The 16,597-nt window shown below is 50.4% G+C and overlaps 1 protein-coding gene across 1 annotated transcript; it reads left to right on the top strand.

Annotated features, from left to right (window-relative positions):
- Positions 1-16,386, top strand: POGLUT1 (protein O-glucosyltransferase 1). The gene is made up of 11 exons (XM_061572851.1): positions 1-93; positions 2,065-2,155; positions 3,074-3,217; positions 4,953-5,085; positions 5,696-5,817; positions 7,270-7,329; positions 8,477-8,576; positions 10,680-10,738; positions 12,897-13,064; positions 13,846-13,902; positions 15,053-16,386. Exons 1-11 carry the CDS (start codon positions 12-14, stop codon positions 15,207-15,209), a joined length of 1,173 nt encoding a protein of 390 aa, XP_061428835.1. The 5' UTR covers positions 1-11; the 3' UTR covers positions 15,210-16,386.
- The last annotated feature ends 211 nt before the right edge of the window (positions 16,387-16,597 follow it).

Below are 16,597 nucleotides of genomic sequence, written 5' to 3'. Positions count from 1 at the left end.
GGAGCAGGAAGATGGCGACACGAAGCGTCTTCGCTTCGCTCCTCGTCGCTACCTTCATTGCCTCTTTGCTTCCTGCGCCGGCTTCTTGCGATGGTGGGGGATGATGGTGGTGGTGGTGATGATGGTGTTGATGATGTTGGTGATGTTGGTGATGGTGATGATGGTGTTGATGGTGTTGATGATGTTGGTGGTGATGGTGTTGATTTTAATATTGGTGATGGTGGTGATGGTTGCGGTCTGGGGATGGTGCGGGCCGTCATAGGTGCAGCACTTGCCGCAGCAGTCTGTGAAGGCTACCCGGGGGATCTTTGTACAGGGGAGCGGTGGTGCAGCGATTGGCGCGCTGCGCTACGAACCCGGCGACCCGAGTTCGATTCCCGCTCACGGCCAACACCGGTGACGATTATCTGAACCGGTCCCTGGCCCTCCCCTAGGTCGACTCAGCCTCAAATGAGTACCTGGGGGGAGACAAAGGCGGCCGGGCGTGGTGTTGGCCACCCACCCCCTCGTGTACCGTTCCGGCCTTCATAGGTGCTCGCTAACAGCACTTGCCCCTGCAGTCTGTTGCAGGCTACACGGGGGATCTTTGTCTTGCAGCGCTAACTCCGTGAATCCCGGCTAACATCAGTGGCTAGTGATGTGTGAAGTCTGCCCGCACTGATGGGTATGGCCAAACTAAATTGTGAATATTTATACTGAAGCAATTCGATGAGCTGTTAAACCTCCTTTTCACAGGTGTCGGGACGTTACATCAACACATACGATACAAAAAAACACGATAGGAGTGCAGAGGATAGGAAAGGTAAAACAATTAAAATAAACTTTTTTTCAACTTAGGGGCCGGCCATAAATGACGTCACGCACCTGGGGGGGGGGGGGATCAGAGCCTTGTGGCGTCATTTGAGGGGGGGTCTGACCTTTTGTGACGCCGTGTGACGAGAGAGGGGGGGGGGTCAAAAATCATCCAAAATCGCGTGACGTCATTTATGGACGGCCCCTTACCAGATAAAACCCTCAACGACACAGCACGGAGTTGTCCCTTATCCAGCAGTGGCTGGATCATGGCTGATGATGAATTACATCCATTAACTACTGTATCGTGTGTGTGTGTATCAGCTGCTATAAAACGGTGAAATGCGTGCTGATGATAGTTAAAACGACAACCAGTAAACCGGTAACCGTTATCAGAAATGGTTCCGGAATTCGGGGATCGGCAGTGGGTTCCATGAGCAATGAATTCACCGATTGGCGCGCGCGAATATAACAAACGGCATGGTGGCAGGCCCTGTAAAGATAAAGGTGCGGCCCTACAAAGATAAAGGTGCGGCCCTACAGTCTCTTGTTTGCTGTCATGGTGCGCCAAGCCACTCCTTGCTGTCTCGAGTTTTCACCAGGCCACTCGCCGCTGCTGGCGAAAGAGCCTCCACTCGAGAGAACGCCAGCGAGTGTTTGGCCTACTCTTCCATGCTGCCAAACAAACGTTGGAAGAGGTGGATGTACCCACGCTTTACCCCACCACACGTGACCCGCCGATCGACTGCCGTGTAGCCATGGTATAGTGCCGGTGGTGGAGGGTTTTGGGGGATTTGAGAAGCGCGGTCGTTGAGGACACCGGTTCGATCCCCGCTCCCGGTGACCACTGGTTTGCAGGTTCCGGCGTTTTTCGTTTGCCAAGGTGGACGTTTTGCGTGTACTGCTCCCTAGTCAACGGCTACATGTGTGGCGATCCGCTTTAACCGTTTGTAATGTGCTTTCCGGGAATGCAAAAAAAAAGTGTTTTAACAAACAGAAATATCGGGGATTATTATTGACACGTGTCTTTTGTGCTCTAGTGGTAGTGCCTTACGCCGACAATTACGACTCCGAAACAGCCCGGCGTTGCTCAGGAAAATATCGGGCCAAAATGTAAAGCCAGCGGGTAAACAACTAACTCGGTGTGAGCCACCTTGATTGGCACGGTGGCGCAGTGGCCAGAACACCTGGGTTCGACTGGAGCGTCCTTCCCGCGTGGAGTTTGTTCTTCCCAGCTGCTCTGCGTGGCTGCTTTGTCCGCTGCCGCCCCAGGCTCCCGGTGGGAGCATCGCCTGCGCGTGGTGACGACGGCGCTGCACGAGTACCAGCCGTGCGTGCAGCAAAACTGCTCGTGCCATCGCGGGTGAGGAAGCGTTGGGCAATGGCTGGCGAAGAAATATCCGCTCGGCCGCCCCCCCTCCCCGGTCGAGTTCTGTCTCCGTAGCCAGTGCGTTACTCTCGTGGCTCTACTGGGCACCCCCCTCCTTCCGCTCCACCCCACCTGAGAGGAGGTGGAGCCAGTCCTCCACTCCTGAGCTCATAGTCCTCGAGAATGGACTTGTCGCGGGACGGATCGACCTGTCGGCGTAATAGGTTGCGTGACTCGAAGGCCTCAGAAGTAGTTCTCTGAGATCCCCACCCCCCGCCTCTGCGGACCGTTCTCGAACACGCTTGGATCGTTCGTCGCGGGACGTGACGCGCCCCGACAGTGCAACTGAGATTAAATTGGCATTGAGTGTGTGGCAATCGGTTAATGACATTGTAAAAAAACGGCGTGTTAATTATGTGTGCTTGCGTTACATTTCAGATAATGGCCTCTATTTTTGTTCTGTTTCTCCATTGACTGCAAATCGTTGCTGTTGGTAAATGGAAAAAGGGGAAGAGGAGGAAAATGTATTGGTCAGTGGGACAATGCTAATGTCGGTTCAACAATTCTGGCTGTCGCCTGATAAAACTGGTTGCAATCACCAGCGAAAGGTACTCCGATTGTAAATGTTGTGAGTTTACTCTCCAAAGCACCTGGTGTGCTGAACTAGTAACTAATTGGCATGTTTTGTTTATGTGACAAACCTTACTAATTGGCTATGTCGGGTGGTGTCGGGTTTAATGACACAATTACGTGATCTAACCCCAAAAAAAAAACTTTATTATGGTCAATGTCAACAGTTGAACGGGAACATCCACGATCAACGCTGCACGAAAAGATGCAAACCGTCAACGATCGCCGGGCTACGCAGTTGGATTTGTAAATCTTTTTCTCCGACTTCCCGGTGGCCCCCAGGGTGCTGGAGTCGGACCTCGCCCCGTTCAGCGGGGGGATCGCAGAGGCCGACGTGAAGGAGATGGTGGCACGGGGCGTCGGCACGCACTACCAGGTGTTAGCCCACCGGCTGTACCGCGAGGACGCGTGCATGTTCTCCGCTCGGTGAGCGTGCGTGCGCGGGCCGTGCGGTGGCGCGTCTCGCCGCTCGTTGCAGAGGCCAGTGGTTCAAACCAGAGGTCGCAAACGGGTTTTGATTCCTTACCCGTACCCGGCCGTACCCTACCCGTACCCGGCTGGGTCGCAACCGGGTACCCGATACCCGTACCCAGCCGGGTATGGGTACCCGTTTGCGACCCTGGTGCGGCCGGGTACGGGTAGACCGTGAGTCACTGGTGAGTAACCGTTTGTCACTCATTTCCCAACGTCTTGTCTCTTCTCACAATTCAAGTTCCTAGAATCAACCCACCCGCGCCTTCAACATGGTTTAATCCCAGAGGTCGCAATCAGGTACCCGATACCCATACCCTACCCGTACCCAGCTGGGTACGGGTAGCCGGGTATCGGGTAGGGTACAGGTATCGGGTACCCGGTTGCGACCTCTGGTTCAAACACAGCACCTCCGATTAGCACGGTTGGCTACGTACGGCGCCAAAGACGTTCAACGTACGTACGTACGGCAGTCGTTCTAGTTGATACTTGCGGGGGCATTGTCTGTGATATACTACGCGCTGTACCCTTCACCCGGAGGAGACGTGAACCTACCTTCCGCAAGGATATTTGACGGAGAGTAGTTGGCCTCGTGTGCCGGTGTCACAATGCGAATGTGCACAATTACTAAAGTTCTTTATTAAAATAACTAATAGCAACGTATAGCCCCCTACTGGCAGACCAATTCCCACTTACAGCCAGTGGTCACCCGGTGTTGCGCAGGGACCGGCGTCAATCAGGACAGACAACTGCACTTCAGGACGTGGGTGCAATTAATATAAGTATTATTACAATACCGTCGTTACCGCCAACGTGCTTGCGCATATCGCCCCCCCCTGATTTTGAACCACTGCCGCATAAATTGTGAACTCCCAGAAGGCCGTGCGGATGATGGGATGTGTAAACAAATGTACTTTTATACTTTCACGTGGCGGGACAGATATGTGAAGAAGGCTTCTTGTCTCCTGAGTGTTTTTTAAAAATGTATTTATTATATTTCAATCGGAGCGTGGTACAGAGACGTAGGGAGGGGGTATAGAAACTCCGCGGAGACATAAGTCCCACTCAGTGCATCTGAGTTTATCGAAAGGGGGAGATTGGGAAGGATAGGGTGAGGGAAAAATAGCTTAAGAGAGAAAGAGGATGGCGTCTTCTGAGTGTTTTTATAAGAATGTATAATCCATAATAGAGGTTTTTTTGGGTTAGATCGCGTAAATATATAAATGTGTCGTTAAATCCGCCACCACCCGACACAGCCAATTAGTAAGGTTTGTTACAATAACAGAACGTGCCAATCCGTTACTAGTACAGCACACTGGTGTGTTGGGCAGCAAAGCCGCAACATTTCAATCTGAGCAAAGCCACAACATTTACTCGGATTGTAAATGTTATGGCTTTGCTCTCCAACACACCGGTGTGCTGTACTAATAACGAATTGGCCACGTTCTGTTTACATGACAACCCTTACTAATTGGCTGTGTCTGGTGGTGGCGGGTTTAATGACGTATATTTACGCGATCTAACCCAAAAAAACTGTATTACGGATGATATTGCTCCCGCAAGCCTATGTGTTAAACTGAATTTAGAATGGCTGACAGAGGTGAGAAAGATGCACAAAGAGGAGTTGGAGAGAGCCACGGGAGCTGCTGGTGCTGTCGGTCGAGCCGTTTCTGTCTCTCTCATTTCCCAGGTGCAGCGGGGTTGAACACTTCCTGCTGGAGTTGCTGCCGGAGCTGCCGGACATGGAGCTGGTGGTGAACGTGCGCGACTACCCGCAGGTGCCGGCATGGATGCCGCTGCGTCCCGTCTTCTCCTTCAGCAAGGTGCGGCGCAGGCGCCCGGCGATCGTGTGGCGTTGCCATGGGAAACGAGGTCGTGGGTCAAACTCGCTTGAGCCACAGCGCTTGCGAACTTATGTTTACAGGCAAAGACGCGCCCTCTCTGCTAGCCGTGGGTCCTGGTGAGATGCAAAACTGTAGAACACGTGACGCGAAATAATCACGAGCATCGTGGGGAATTTTAGTAACAAAATGAGCAGGTAATAGGCGGCCTCCCCGTATGTGTCCCACAATCTAAACAGCGAGGGTCCTTGCCAATAAAAATTTGGCAGTTCACAAGCATTGGATCAAGCAAGCCTGACGCTGCTACGCTGCTGATGAAATACTGTAGGTTCACACCGGCTCCAGCTTCTGTTGAACCAATGCTGCTGAAATAATGCAATCCCAGGAGGCTGTGTGTCTGAAGGGACAGGTAATGGAAGGAAGTGTGGGGTCTGATTATAAACTGGACATCGGTGAAAAAAAGCTTTATAGCTCATCGGATTCCTCCAGTATGAATAAAGATTTTGATTTTGTAAATCCTCCACAATATCACCAATAATTATCGTGTGTTCTGCTACGTCTCTTTTCCTCCGTCTGACTCTGTGCGTGACAGACAAAGGAGTACCGGGACATCATGTACCCGGCGTGGACGTTCTGGGAGGGCGGCCCTGCCGTGTGGCCCCTCTACCCTACGGGGCTTGGACGCTGGGACCTCATGAGAGACGACCTAAGCAAGTGCGTGCCATGTGCCGCGTGCGTGTGGATAGAGAGGAGCTAGACGGGTGCGGCACGGGTAGAGTTGGGCTGACGCGGTACAGGAGGATGTGGAGCTAAGTGGACCAATAACCGGTCCCAGTGGTGTCAAGATCGGCCTCTGTGGAGCAGGCTCGTGAAGGACGCTACTGGGTAGTTGGAGGCTGCCGCCCGTCAACAGCAACGGAGTGTGGAGGAGCGATACTCACAACAATGAGCGGAGCGACGGGCGGTAAAACGCAGCAATTGGGGAGCGCAGGTGGTGTATTTGTCAATCATCTGATCCATAACACGTGGGTCTGTCCCATGACTTGCCAGCAAGCCTAGCACACTTCATGTGGCCTCAGAAGTACATCTAGCCTGGCACAAGCGCTGTGGCGAATTGCAGCTGTTCGTGTTTAGGCATGTGTGTGAGTGCATTTGAGCTGTGGCGCAGCGATAAGTGTGTTGTGCTACGAACCCGGCGATCTGAGTTGTGATTCCTGCTCATGGCCAACACCATTGACGATTATTTGAACCGGTCCTGGGCCTCCCCTAGGTCGACTCGGCCTCATATGAGTACCTGGTGCGGTGTATAAACATGGCCACGAGGGAGAAAAAGAAGGCCGGTCGTGGTGCTGGCCACACACCCGCTCATGTGCCGTGCCGCCCTTCATAGGTGCTACACGCTAACAGCACTTGCCCCAACAGTCTGTTAAGGCGATACGGAGGAATCCTTGTCTGTTGTGTGTGTGTGTGTGCACGCGTGTGTGCACGCACGTGTGCGTGTGTTTTGTTTGGGAAAAAAAGTAATCTCCTCGCTCGCAACATTGTGGTGTGCTGTGGAGGCTGAAAGGCTGATGCTAAGCAGCCATTACCCTCGCAGCATGCTCACAGCAACTGCAGAGGCCAGTGCGGGCTCGCAGGGGAGGACGGGCACCTATAACATCTCCTACTGCGACCCTGTTTTGTGGAGCCAGGAGACTGAACTATGCCCCCTACCTCAGGCTTTTTCCTCGAGAAACAGCCGGAAACCACTGCGGTTGGCCACGTGGGGAAAGTCCGAACACTTGCTGCTGTTGCTGCTGCTGTTGCTGCTGCGGAGGAGGAGGAGGAGGAGAGGCTGCCAATCCCCTGTCGGGGAGAGCTGGACCGGGTACCGCCTGGACCTCTCTGGAATAGGGGAGGACCTTCAGTGGACTGGTCCAAGCTGCAGTTGCCTCGAAGGGTGGAGAGTCTTCCACTCGAGGCAGGAGACTGCCAGACAATAGGGAGCGACTCGTTCTTAATAAAATAATGAAGGGGGGGGGCAGCGTGGCGGGGAGGTGTGTGTGGGAAGCTTAGTGGCGAACAGCGGCCGCTATTGTTGTTGTGCACGTGTGTGTGTGTGCGTGCACACATCTGACCTCACCGGCTCTTCTCTCGCCTTAACGTTCATCAAAAAACTGTTGTCAGGACCGCAGCACGGTGGCCTTGGGAGAAGAAGAAGACTCGGGGGTTTTTCCGCGGCTCCAGGTGGGTAACTGCGATACGGCGACAAATCACGGTTCTTACGGTCGTATCTTCTCTTAAAGGGATTTGTACAGCGCCCTTGTCCAAGGCGCTTTACGCAGAATGAACAACGGTGCGACGTACGAATGCAGTGGTGGAGATGAGGTGGAATGAAATAGATGGGAGGAAGCATTGGGGCAAATCTGTGGCGATGCTGCATGAATTGGGTGAAAGCAAACTTGATGACGGTAAGTGATGATGAATGGATTGAATGAACGGGGGTTAATGAGTGAAAGCCATATAATGTGAATATGAAGAGGGAAAAATAACGGTGGCGGTTATGAGTGGGAGATTAAGGGGTCGTGGGTGAGCTCGGAAACAATCAGTGAGTTTTGAGTGCATCACACGAGTGGTTCTCAGACTTTTTGGTTACTGTGCTCCTTTGGTGGATTTTGCCTTGGCTGACCCAAACATGGTTTCTGAGAAATAATTGCATGCATAAAATGAGCATCAATATTTGAACCAAGTGTCCAAATTGTGAGGTATCATCCTAACTAGCTGGTAACTGCAAGCGAATAAAAAAGAATCAACGGACGCTCCGCGTGCATGACAGAATTGGTTCACGCTCGCTTGTTACTCTTGGAAACCAGATTGTTTAGATCAATGAGTTTAGAAAGGTCTTTTATATGGTTCTAGGTTACCACGTGGATTTAAACATTAATTGCCACGTTTTGTTTACGTGACAAACCTTACTAATTGGCGGTGTCGGGTGGTGGTGGTGAGTTAAGGGCACATTTATGTTCATAATGTGGGCTAACCCAAAAATAAATTACGATTGACAATTTCAAAAGCCACGGGGAACTGAACGCGCGTTCAGATTGACCGACTTGCTGCTGTTGTTGCTGCTGTTGCTGCTGCTGTTGTTGCTGCTGCTGTTGCTGCTGCTGTTGCTGCTGCTGTTGCTGCTGCTGTTGCTGCTGTTGCTGCTGCTGTTGCTGCTACTATTGCTACTACTGCTGCTACTCTACTGCTGCTGTTGCTGCTGCTGTTGCTGCTGTTACTGCTGCTGTTGTTGCTGCTGCTGTTGCTGCTGTTGCTGCTGTTGTTGCTGCTGCTGTTGTTGCTACTGCTGTTGTTGCTGTTGCTGCTGTTGCTGCTGCTGCTGTTGCAGGACGAGTGCGGAGCGAGACCCCCTGGTGCTGCTGTCTCGGCGCGAGCCAAAACTCGTGGATGCCGCCTACACCAAAAACCAGGCGTGGAAGTCGGACAAGGTGCGGACTGGAGCCTGCGCCCTCAGCCACCTCACAGAGTCAGAGTGATTTCCTGCGCTCAAAAGAGCATCGAGGCATCGGTGGTGACCTCCCGTTCGCAGCCCTGCCCAGCCAGTGGTGGACATTCCTCATTCCCTCGGCAGGGGCGAGTCTATTCACAGGACAACCACTGTTGGACTTCCTCACAAAGTGGCCCCTATTTTATCGACCCTGGAGGAAGGGATGAGTCAACCGCCCCAACTCGGGATTTGAACTCGCAAACCTTGCGATTGCGAAACCGCTTGCCCCACCACCGAGCCAGGGAGCCGGTTGGATGGTTTTGAGCTGGGGACAACGAAGTCGGTGTCTCGACTAAAAACTCCAATCGGCTTCTTTTGTTTTTTGTGCCTAAACATCACAGTGGACGTCAAGGGTCCCCGTGACGCTATTCGAAAAAAAAAACGGTGAGACGTTGTCCACGTTTGAATTGTGCAACTCGCCGACTACTCAGTTGGTCAAAGCTACAAAGCGACTGGGGAAACAGATGGCGCCTTGCAGGCCGTCGCTGTGTTCACCTTGTGCCACACAGAGACAGCTGCCTCTCGTGCAGCGTTTCTTCACTCATTTTGAGATGGGCTGGGGCAGAGGTCGCAACCGGATACCCGTACTCTACCCGATACCCGGCTACCTGTACCCGGCCGGGTACGGGTAGCCGGGTAGCCGTTTGCGACCCTGGTGCGGCCGGGTACGGGTACGGGTAGGCCGTGAGTCACTGGTGAGTAACCGTTTGTCACTCATTTCGGGTAGGGTACGGGTAGGGAACGGGTACCCGTACCCGGCTGGGTACGGGTACGGGTACCCATTTGCGACCCTGGTGCGGCCGGGTACGGGTACGGAATCAAAACCCGTTTGCGACCTCTGGGCTGGGGCTGGGGGGGGGCACTTTTGCCGATAAGACATCATCATCAGTGTGAGGGCAGCCACCACGCATTTGAAGCCATTGGGGGTTTGACAGCAGCACGATGATGATGGTGATGATGGAGGGTGTTTTCACCATTTGTGTATTGTCGGGGGGGGGGGCTGCACATCAGGGGCCGTACCAAAGGGCCACCAGGGACGGCCAGTGGCCCGCGGGTTCTTGCAATGAAGAACACCGCTTGCGTGTGACCTGTAGGCTAAACAACTGCATTATGAGACGCTTCGTTCCATTGTGGGCGCAACATGTTTGCAAGTATCATTATAAGAATTGTTATCATGAGAGTACAATGATTATTTTCACCATAATAGAGTTTTTTTGTGGTTAGATCGCGTGAATATAAATGTGTCATTAAACCCGCCACCGCCCGACACAGCCAACTAGTAAGATTTATCACGTCAACAGAACGTGCCAATTCTCTACTAGTACAGCACACCGGTGTGTTGGAGAGTAAACCCACAACATTTACAATTCGAGTACCGTGACGTGTCGAAGGGAATTGCAACTAGCATCATCAGGCGACAGCCAGATCTGTGGAGAAATACTCCTGTTTATATTTATCACGCTGTCATATTTACGCGATCCAACCCAAAAAAACCTCTATTACACTGGTCAACAAAAAAAAAACATTTTTTTCTGGCCTGGACTTTTGCAGCTGTTTTAGACTAATTTCAGGGTGCTGATTCCAAATCTGATCTCAGATTTGCTCTATCACATCATTTTTATGCTATCGGCATACCCCATTTTCATTGATTTTACCTGAAATTAACTCTGTCACTTATGATTGCAAGTTGTTGCGAGTCAGTGACTGCTTTAGTGTTAAAATATGGTGCTGTATTTTTAGGATAGTGTGGTTATAATATCATTTTATGTAGATATCCACATTTATTTAATATTTTTCTTCTGCAGTTTTTATTGAAAATGCAATATTTGATATCTCAAAAACCTGACAGACAAAAACTGATGCCAGATTTGGAATCAGCACCCCAAAATTACCTTCAACCCGTTGGAGAATACCTTATGCCAGAAAAAGTGTGTTGACGAGTGTTATGGATAATATTGGAAGTGAAAGCCTGCTACGTGTTAAACTGATGATTGTTAACTTTACACGAACGCCTTTGTGCCATACCTTTCTGTTGCCACTCGAGGACACGCTGGGAATGCCACCGACGAAGGAAATCGGCCTGGTTGACCACTGCCAGTACAAGTAACGAAGTGACGCACCCCACAGCCTCACACCACGCCGCATGCACAGCCACGTCCGAGCTGTGAACGATTAAGCAGTCGGTATCTTTTGCTTGCGTTGGGGTGGTTGGTAGACTGTGCCGATTCATCAGTGATGTGGCCCAGTGAATCAGCGGCCCACAATCGGAATTGTTCAATCGTTAGTAATTGTAGCGAATACAGGGAATCCTCTACTTACGAACGAGTTGGGTTTCAGAGGTCTGTTCGTAAGTAGAATTGTTCGTAAGTCCAACTTTACTCCTGTCGATTCCGAGCACGTTGTACGGCGTGTACACTAAACACGGGGAATGGCTTTAAAAGTTGTATAATCTCTTGCAGACGTAGATGCCACTGGTTCTTCACGTTCTGCAGATGTAGATGCCACCACCACCATCTAATGCGTGGCGGTTGAACTTACGACTATATCCAAACAGGCAACTGGACATTCGGACAGGTGTGTTCATATCTCTGAAAGTTCGTAAGTCGAATGTTCGTAAGTAGAGGAGTCCCTGTACGTAATTGGTGGTAGTGAGTTTTGCAGTCGGGAAGAATTGTTTGCAGGGCTGATCGAGTAAGTTGACATTGATATTAACATAATTACTCATACGGTTATTTAAGCTAATATAACGTCTGTAAATAAGATCAACATCGGTTCGTGAGCAAATACATTTAGTGAAGGGACAGCAAGTGATATGTTTACATGTGGGTAACGTTCATATGAATACATATTTGTTCTTCAGTCGGCTTGTGTTGATTCATATATATAGTGATGGTAAAATACGATAAAGTTGCGTGACGCAGATGCATAGTCAGGTCATAGCAGGGATAGTTTAAGGGTCGCGAGCGATTTTGTCCTTGAGTTTTGTCGGAAAAAAACAGTCGTAGCCATATGCGCGGTTACCCGGGGCTCGGGCGGATGGGAGTGGAGGTGCGGGCGCGGTGGTGCAGGGGACGGCCGGGTGAGAAACTCATCTGTTGTAGACAGCGTTCACAGTGAGCTTGTATGTAAAGGGTTGTTCTATGAGACATCTCTTTTACCAGTGGCAAAATATAGTAATAGGTTTTTACCCTTTCAACTGGTACAAAAACTGACACCTTTATACAAGGCATCCTGTTTGCAATAACCACAACACAAGCAGTCAAAACGCAAACAAAAAGAAACAACTCTGATAATGATATGCACTGTCCTTGACGTTGATTGGTCCACACCCGAGACAGCTTTTCTTAGAGCCTAGTCTCCATTGATGTTGGACCAGATGACGCCAAAAGGCGTACAACTCCACTCATTATTACCATTATCAGAGTTGTTTCTTTTTGTTTGCGTTTTGACTGCTTGTGTTGTGGTTATTGCAAACAGGATGCCTTGTATAAAGGTGTCAGTTTTTGTACCAGTTGAAAGGGTAAAAACCTATTACTATAAAGGGTTGTTGTGAAGTTGCGCCGGTGACTCCTGGCCTTTCATGCCGGAGCGACGTGACATCTCAAGACAGTGGCGCGGGGGGGGGGGGGTGGGGGAGCAGAACGCAACAAAGAAACGAGTTTGACGCCGAGTTTATTGGCCGGCTGAAACTCGCCGCCGTAAGTACGCGACCCTCAGGGTCGCTACGGGGTTGAGGGAGCGAGCGACCGGGAAAAGGTGGTCAGATCACGTTTGTTAATGGGCAAGGACCCTCTCCGTGAGATAAGGGGATGGGTCTCAAATGTAATATTTCTGGTTTAGTTTGAAGGCGTGGTGGGAGGGGTGGCCAAACGGCATGATTTGCCTCAGGCCCCCTCTATGGATGGCTCTGCCACCCCCGTGTTCCTGAAAACAGGCCTCAAGGTAAACCGTGAAGAGCTGAAAGATGCATTCGATTGAGCCGCGTTGGGAAAGGTTTTCCTGTACTTCTATGGCCGTGGTCCCGTGTCCCCTTACACTCAACCCCAGTGTGCCCTTAACAAAGTCTTGTTGTCTTCCCCGTATTGATGTCCTTACCCCGCACCTCCGATTGGCCACGGTTGGCTACGTACGGTGGGACAGAAGTTCAACATCCATACGCACGCATGCACACACACACGGGAAGGTGTGTAACTTATTTTTCGCTGGCGAAGTAACGGGAGGGAGAGTGAGAGAGCGAACGGCGTTGTTGACGTGCGCGCAGGTACCTGTTCAACTTCCGCGGCGTGGCGGCGAGCTTCCGCTACAAGCACCTCTTCCTGTGCGGCTCACTCGTGCTACACGTAGGCGACGACTGGCATGAGTTCTTCTACCAGCAGCTGAAGCCCTGGGTCCACTACGTGCCCGTGCAGCAGGATCTCTCCGACGTCCGGTGAGAGAGAGAGACGCACACGCAACGGTCGCCAGCAACGCTGAAGGGGTTTGAGGGCGCCACGGTGGCGAGATGTTAACTGCCTCGCCTGGTATGCAGGAGGTCGCGGGTTCGATCCTGACCCTTGATGCCTGCTGTATATTTAGAGTTTGCGGTGTCTCTCTCATCATCAAACATGGTGGCTAGGAGATGTTAACTGCCTCGCCTGGTATACAGGAGGTCGTGGGTTCGGTCCCGACCCTGATGCCGGCTGTATATTTGGAGTTTGTGGTGTCTCTCTCATCATCATCACATTGGCTAGGAGATGTTAACTGCCTCGCCTGGTATGCAGGAGGTCGTGGTTTTGAACCTGACCCGGACGCCTGCTGTATATTTGGAGTTTGCGTGTCTCTCTCTCCCCATGGTCGCCTGGATTTTTCTCCGCGTCTTTCAGTTTTTCCCTCCATATTTAGAAACGTGTGTTTAGAGTATTTGACTGCTGTACATTTCCACATGATGAGCCACTTCGATTAGCACGGTTGACTACGTACGGTGCAAAAGAAGTTCAACATACAGTTCAACATACGTTGAGCTATCATTTGTGACCAAGTGGGCCTTACCTGGCAAAATAAAAAATAGTTGATCAAGAACACGGACAACAATCTCGCGTAAAATCTCTTGCTTGCATGCTTTGGCAGCTCCAACTGGCCTAAATCTCATCTCATTACAAACCATGCGTTGTGTCGGCATCATCTCATGGCATGAACACGCAAGCACGTTCTTTTCCCCCCATTTATTTCAGGGAGGTCTTGGAGTTTGTGAAGAACAATGATGATGTCGCACGGGAAATTGCCGAAAGGTGAGCGCATTCATTTTTTCCCCATACACCGACGACAAAGTCCATTCCCAGCGTCAATTCGTAACGTGGACGTAACGTGTGCAGCTTGCCTTCACTCTCGGAGAGGGGGAACGATTCAGAGGCGCGAGAAATCACAGCAGGTTGCAATCATTGCACACCAATTGCTTGCCACAAATGAACCGCAATATCTTGCTGATCTCATCAAGAAGCATCGACCATCGTGTGAACTCCGGTCATCTTCGCAGCGGCTTTTGGATAGCAATTGAACAAAGACGGTGACTGCATCGTGCGCGTTCAGATGCGCTTGTGCGGCCGTCTGGAACGCTCTTCCGATATTAGGAAGCCACTGGAGCTATGCACTTTTAAATCATCTACATTGACAAACTCATTTCTTTCGAACTGCTTTTTGTGATTAGTTTGTTGTCCTTCCCTCGCACCTTCGAATAGCGCGGTTGGTTTCGTACGGTGCGAAAGAAGTTCAACGTACAAACAGGAAGGCAGCCCGAACCGGTGCCAACAAAGGCCCAAGCGCTATGGTTCAATATTCGGATATTTGGCCAACTCCTTGAATGGGTCATTTACAAAAACCCTGACTGCATTTCTGCTTTGCGAGTCGTGTTGTCACGAATGAACACCCCTCCACGCAGAGCCACATCTGCAGCTGGCACCGCACGCCACCCTGTGTCACGGAATGAACCTTGGAAGATGACGTCACATAACTACAGTCTTCTCCTATGACGCGGTAGTTGCGTTCCTTGAAGAACACCGCACTGTGGAAAGATTACCTTATGATAAATTGTATAGTGTAAAGCGCAGTCCATGGCAAAACGCGAGATGCGTACGCAGGCTGAACAAAGACTGCGGTGCGTGGGTAGCATCGATAAGCATCCAGCAGCATCCCACCTTGTGTAATACTACGCCAAGGCAACCGTACAACCGCTTATTGAAACTCGCGTGACTTAGTTCTATTCACTCAATTGCGTTGTATCCAATTCACATCCGTGTGATAAAAAAAACGTGTTCTCCAAATACATTCATCGCGTTATATCCAATTCACGTTATGAATACAACACGTTATAGGAGAACAAACTTGCATATATTTTTTTGGGCTGATTTAAAATCTTGTTGAAATTGTTCTTTCCACTCTCAGGGGGCAGAAGTTCATCTTGGATCACCTGAGGATGGAGGACGTCTCCTGCTACTGGCGGAGCCTCCTGCAGCGCTACGCCTCCCTGCTCAAGTACAAACCCGAGCGCAGGGTGGCGTACCGGGAGATCCGGGCCACGCGGCACAAGAACGAGCTGTGACGCCGCCGCCGCTCGGAGCTTCTCCCCGCCACCACGGTCGCCTCGACGTGGCGATGTTCCCCGGTGGGAAACGTGCCGGTATATACGATGGAACGCTGTCCCTGCTGTTGAGGAAGTCACATGACGTGTGTATTACGACGGGGCGCCGTGGTGGCGAGATGCTAACTTCCTCGCCCGGTATACAGGAGGTCGTGGGATCGATCCCGACCCTGATGCCTGCTGTATATTTGGAGTTTGCGGTGTCTCTCTCCCCGTGGGTCGCGTGGTTTTTTTTCCGGGTCCTCCGGTTTTTACCTCCACATTTGGAAATACGCGTTTAGAGTATTTGGTTTCTATAAATGTCTACATAAGCCACTTCATTGAGCTATCATCTGTGGCCAGATCACTACTGAAAAATAGCTATAAAGCTTAGTGGCCCTTACCTGGTAAAATAAAAGATAGCAAAAAAGTTAATTCTAGATTTGAAGTTTTCGTGACTGCAAGGATTCATACTCTTAGTTTTTTTCGGTAAAGTCACGTAGGTAGAAATAATAATAAAATAATAATAAATGCAAAATAACTAAATAAAATCACGACGTTTCGGAGGCAACACAAGTCTCCGTCTTCAGTTGGAACCGTCACAGCAAAAAGTTATTTTGCATTCATTATTATTTTATTTTATTATTAATTTTTTACCTACGTGACTTTACCGAAAAAACCTAAGAGTAGCAAAAAAGTTACTACGTCATTGCATTGCGGCATGATATCATTGCGTTGCGGGACGTCATTGGCTCTGAACGTGGCTTCTTATCTCGGACAAGAGTCTGCTGTTGTTATTTTATGAATCTAGAAAAAACTGGCGCTTCAGATGATCTAGCACGTGTCCCAGCACTGCTCCGTGAGATTTCCTCGTGGATTTTTCACGATGCGGACAGCACAGCCGCAGTACAATTGGGAGGGAAATAAACATGAAAGAGATACAAAAAAATGAAATGGTTAATTTTACTCTCAAACACTGCTCATTCTTGCGACAGTGACGTTTTAAGAAATATATTTTTTAACAAATAAACATCTCTGTAGTAGGATTCACATCACACCGTTGTGTTGCTGCAACTTGTAATGTCCATCACTGGTTTTACAAATAATGGGATTTTTAATAAAAGAGAATGCAACTTGCCTTGTGGCAAAGCAACCTGGATGTTACTGGTCTCTTTTGATCTCAAAAGTTAATACAGGTAGGAACAACAGGTTCCACACTGCCCACCAGGGATTATCTGTCTGTCTGTCGTGCATACTACAACCTCCAACACAACTACGGTATCCAACACGGATCGCACGAATGCGCTGTCCAACCAAGTTCTTACCTGCCCACTCCGAAGGAACGTACTCAGGGGTAACACATGTTCGTA

The sequence above is a fragment of the Lethenteron reissneri genome, chromosome 51, assembly GCF_015708825.2.
Source record: "Lethenteron reissneri isolate LAM-NWPU_2019-01 chromosome 51, ASM1570882v1, whole genome shotgun sequence".
Classification (NCBI taxonomy): Eukaryota; Metazoa; Chordata; class Hyperoartia; order Petromyzontiformes; family Petromyzontidae; genus Lethenteron; species Lethenteron reissneri.
This window is presented reverse-complemented; position numbering and strand designations above follow the sequence as displayed.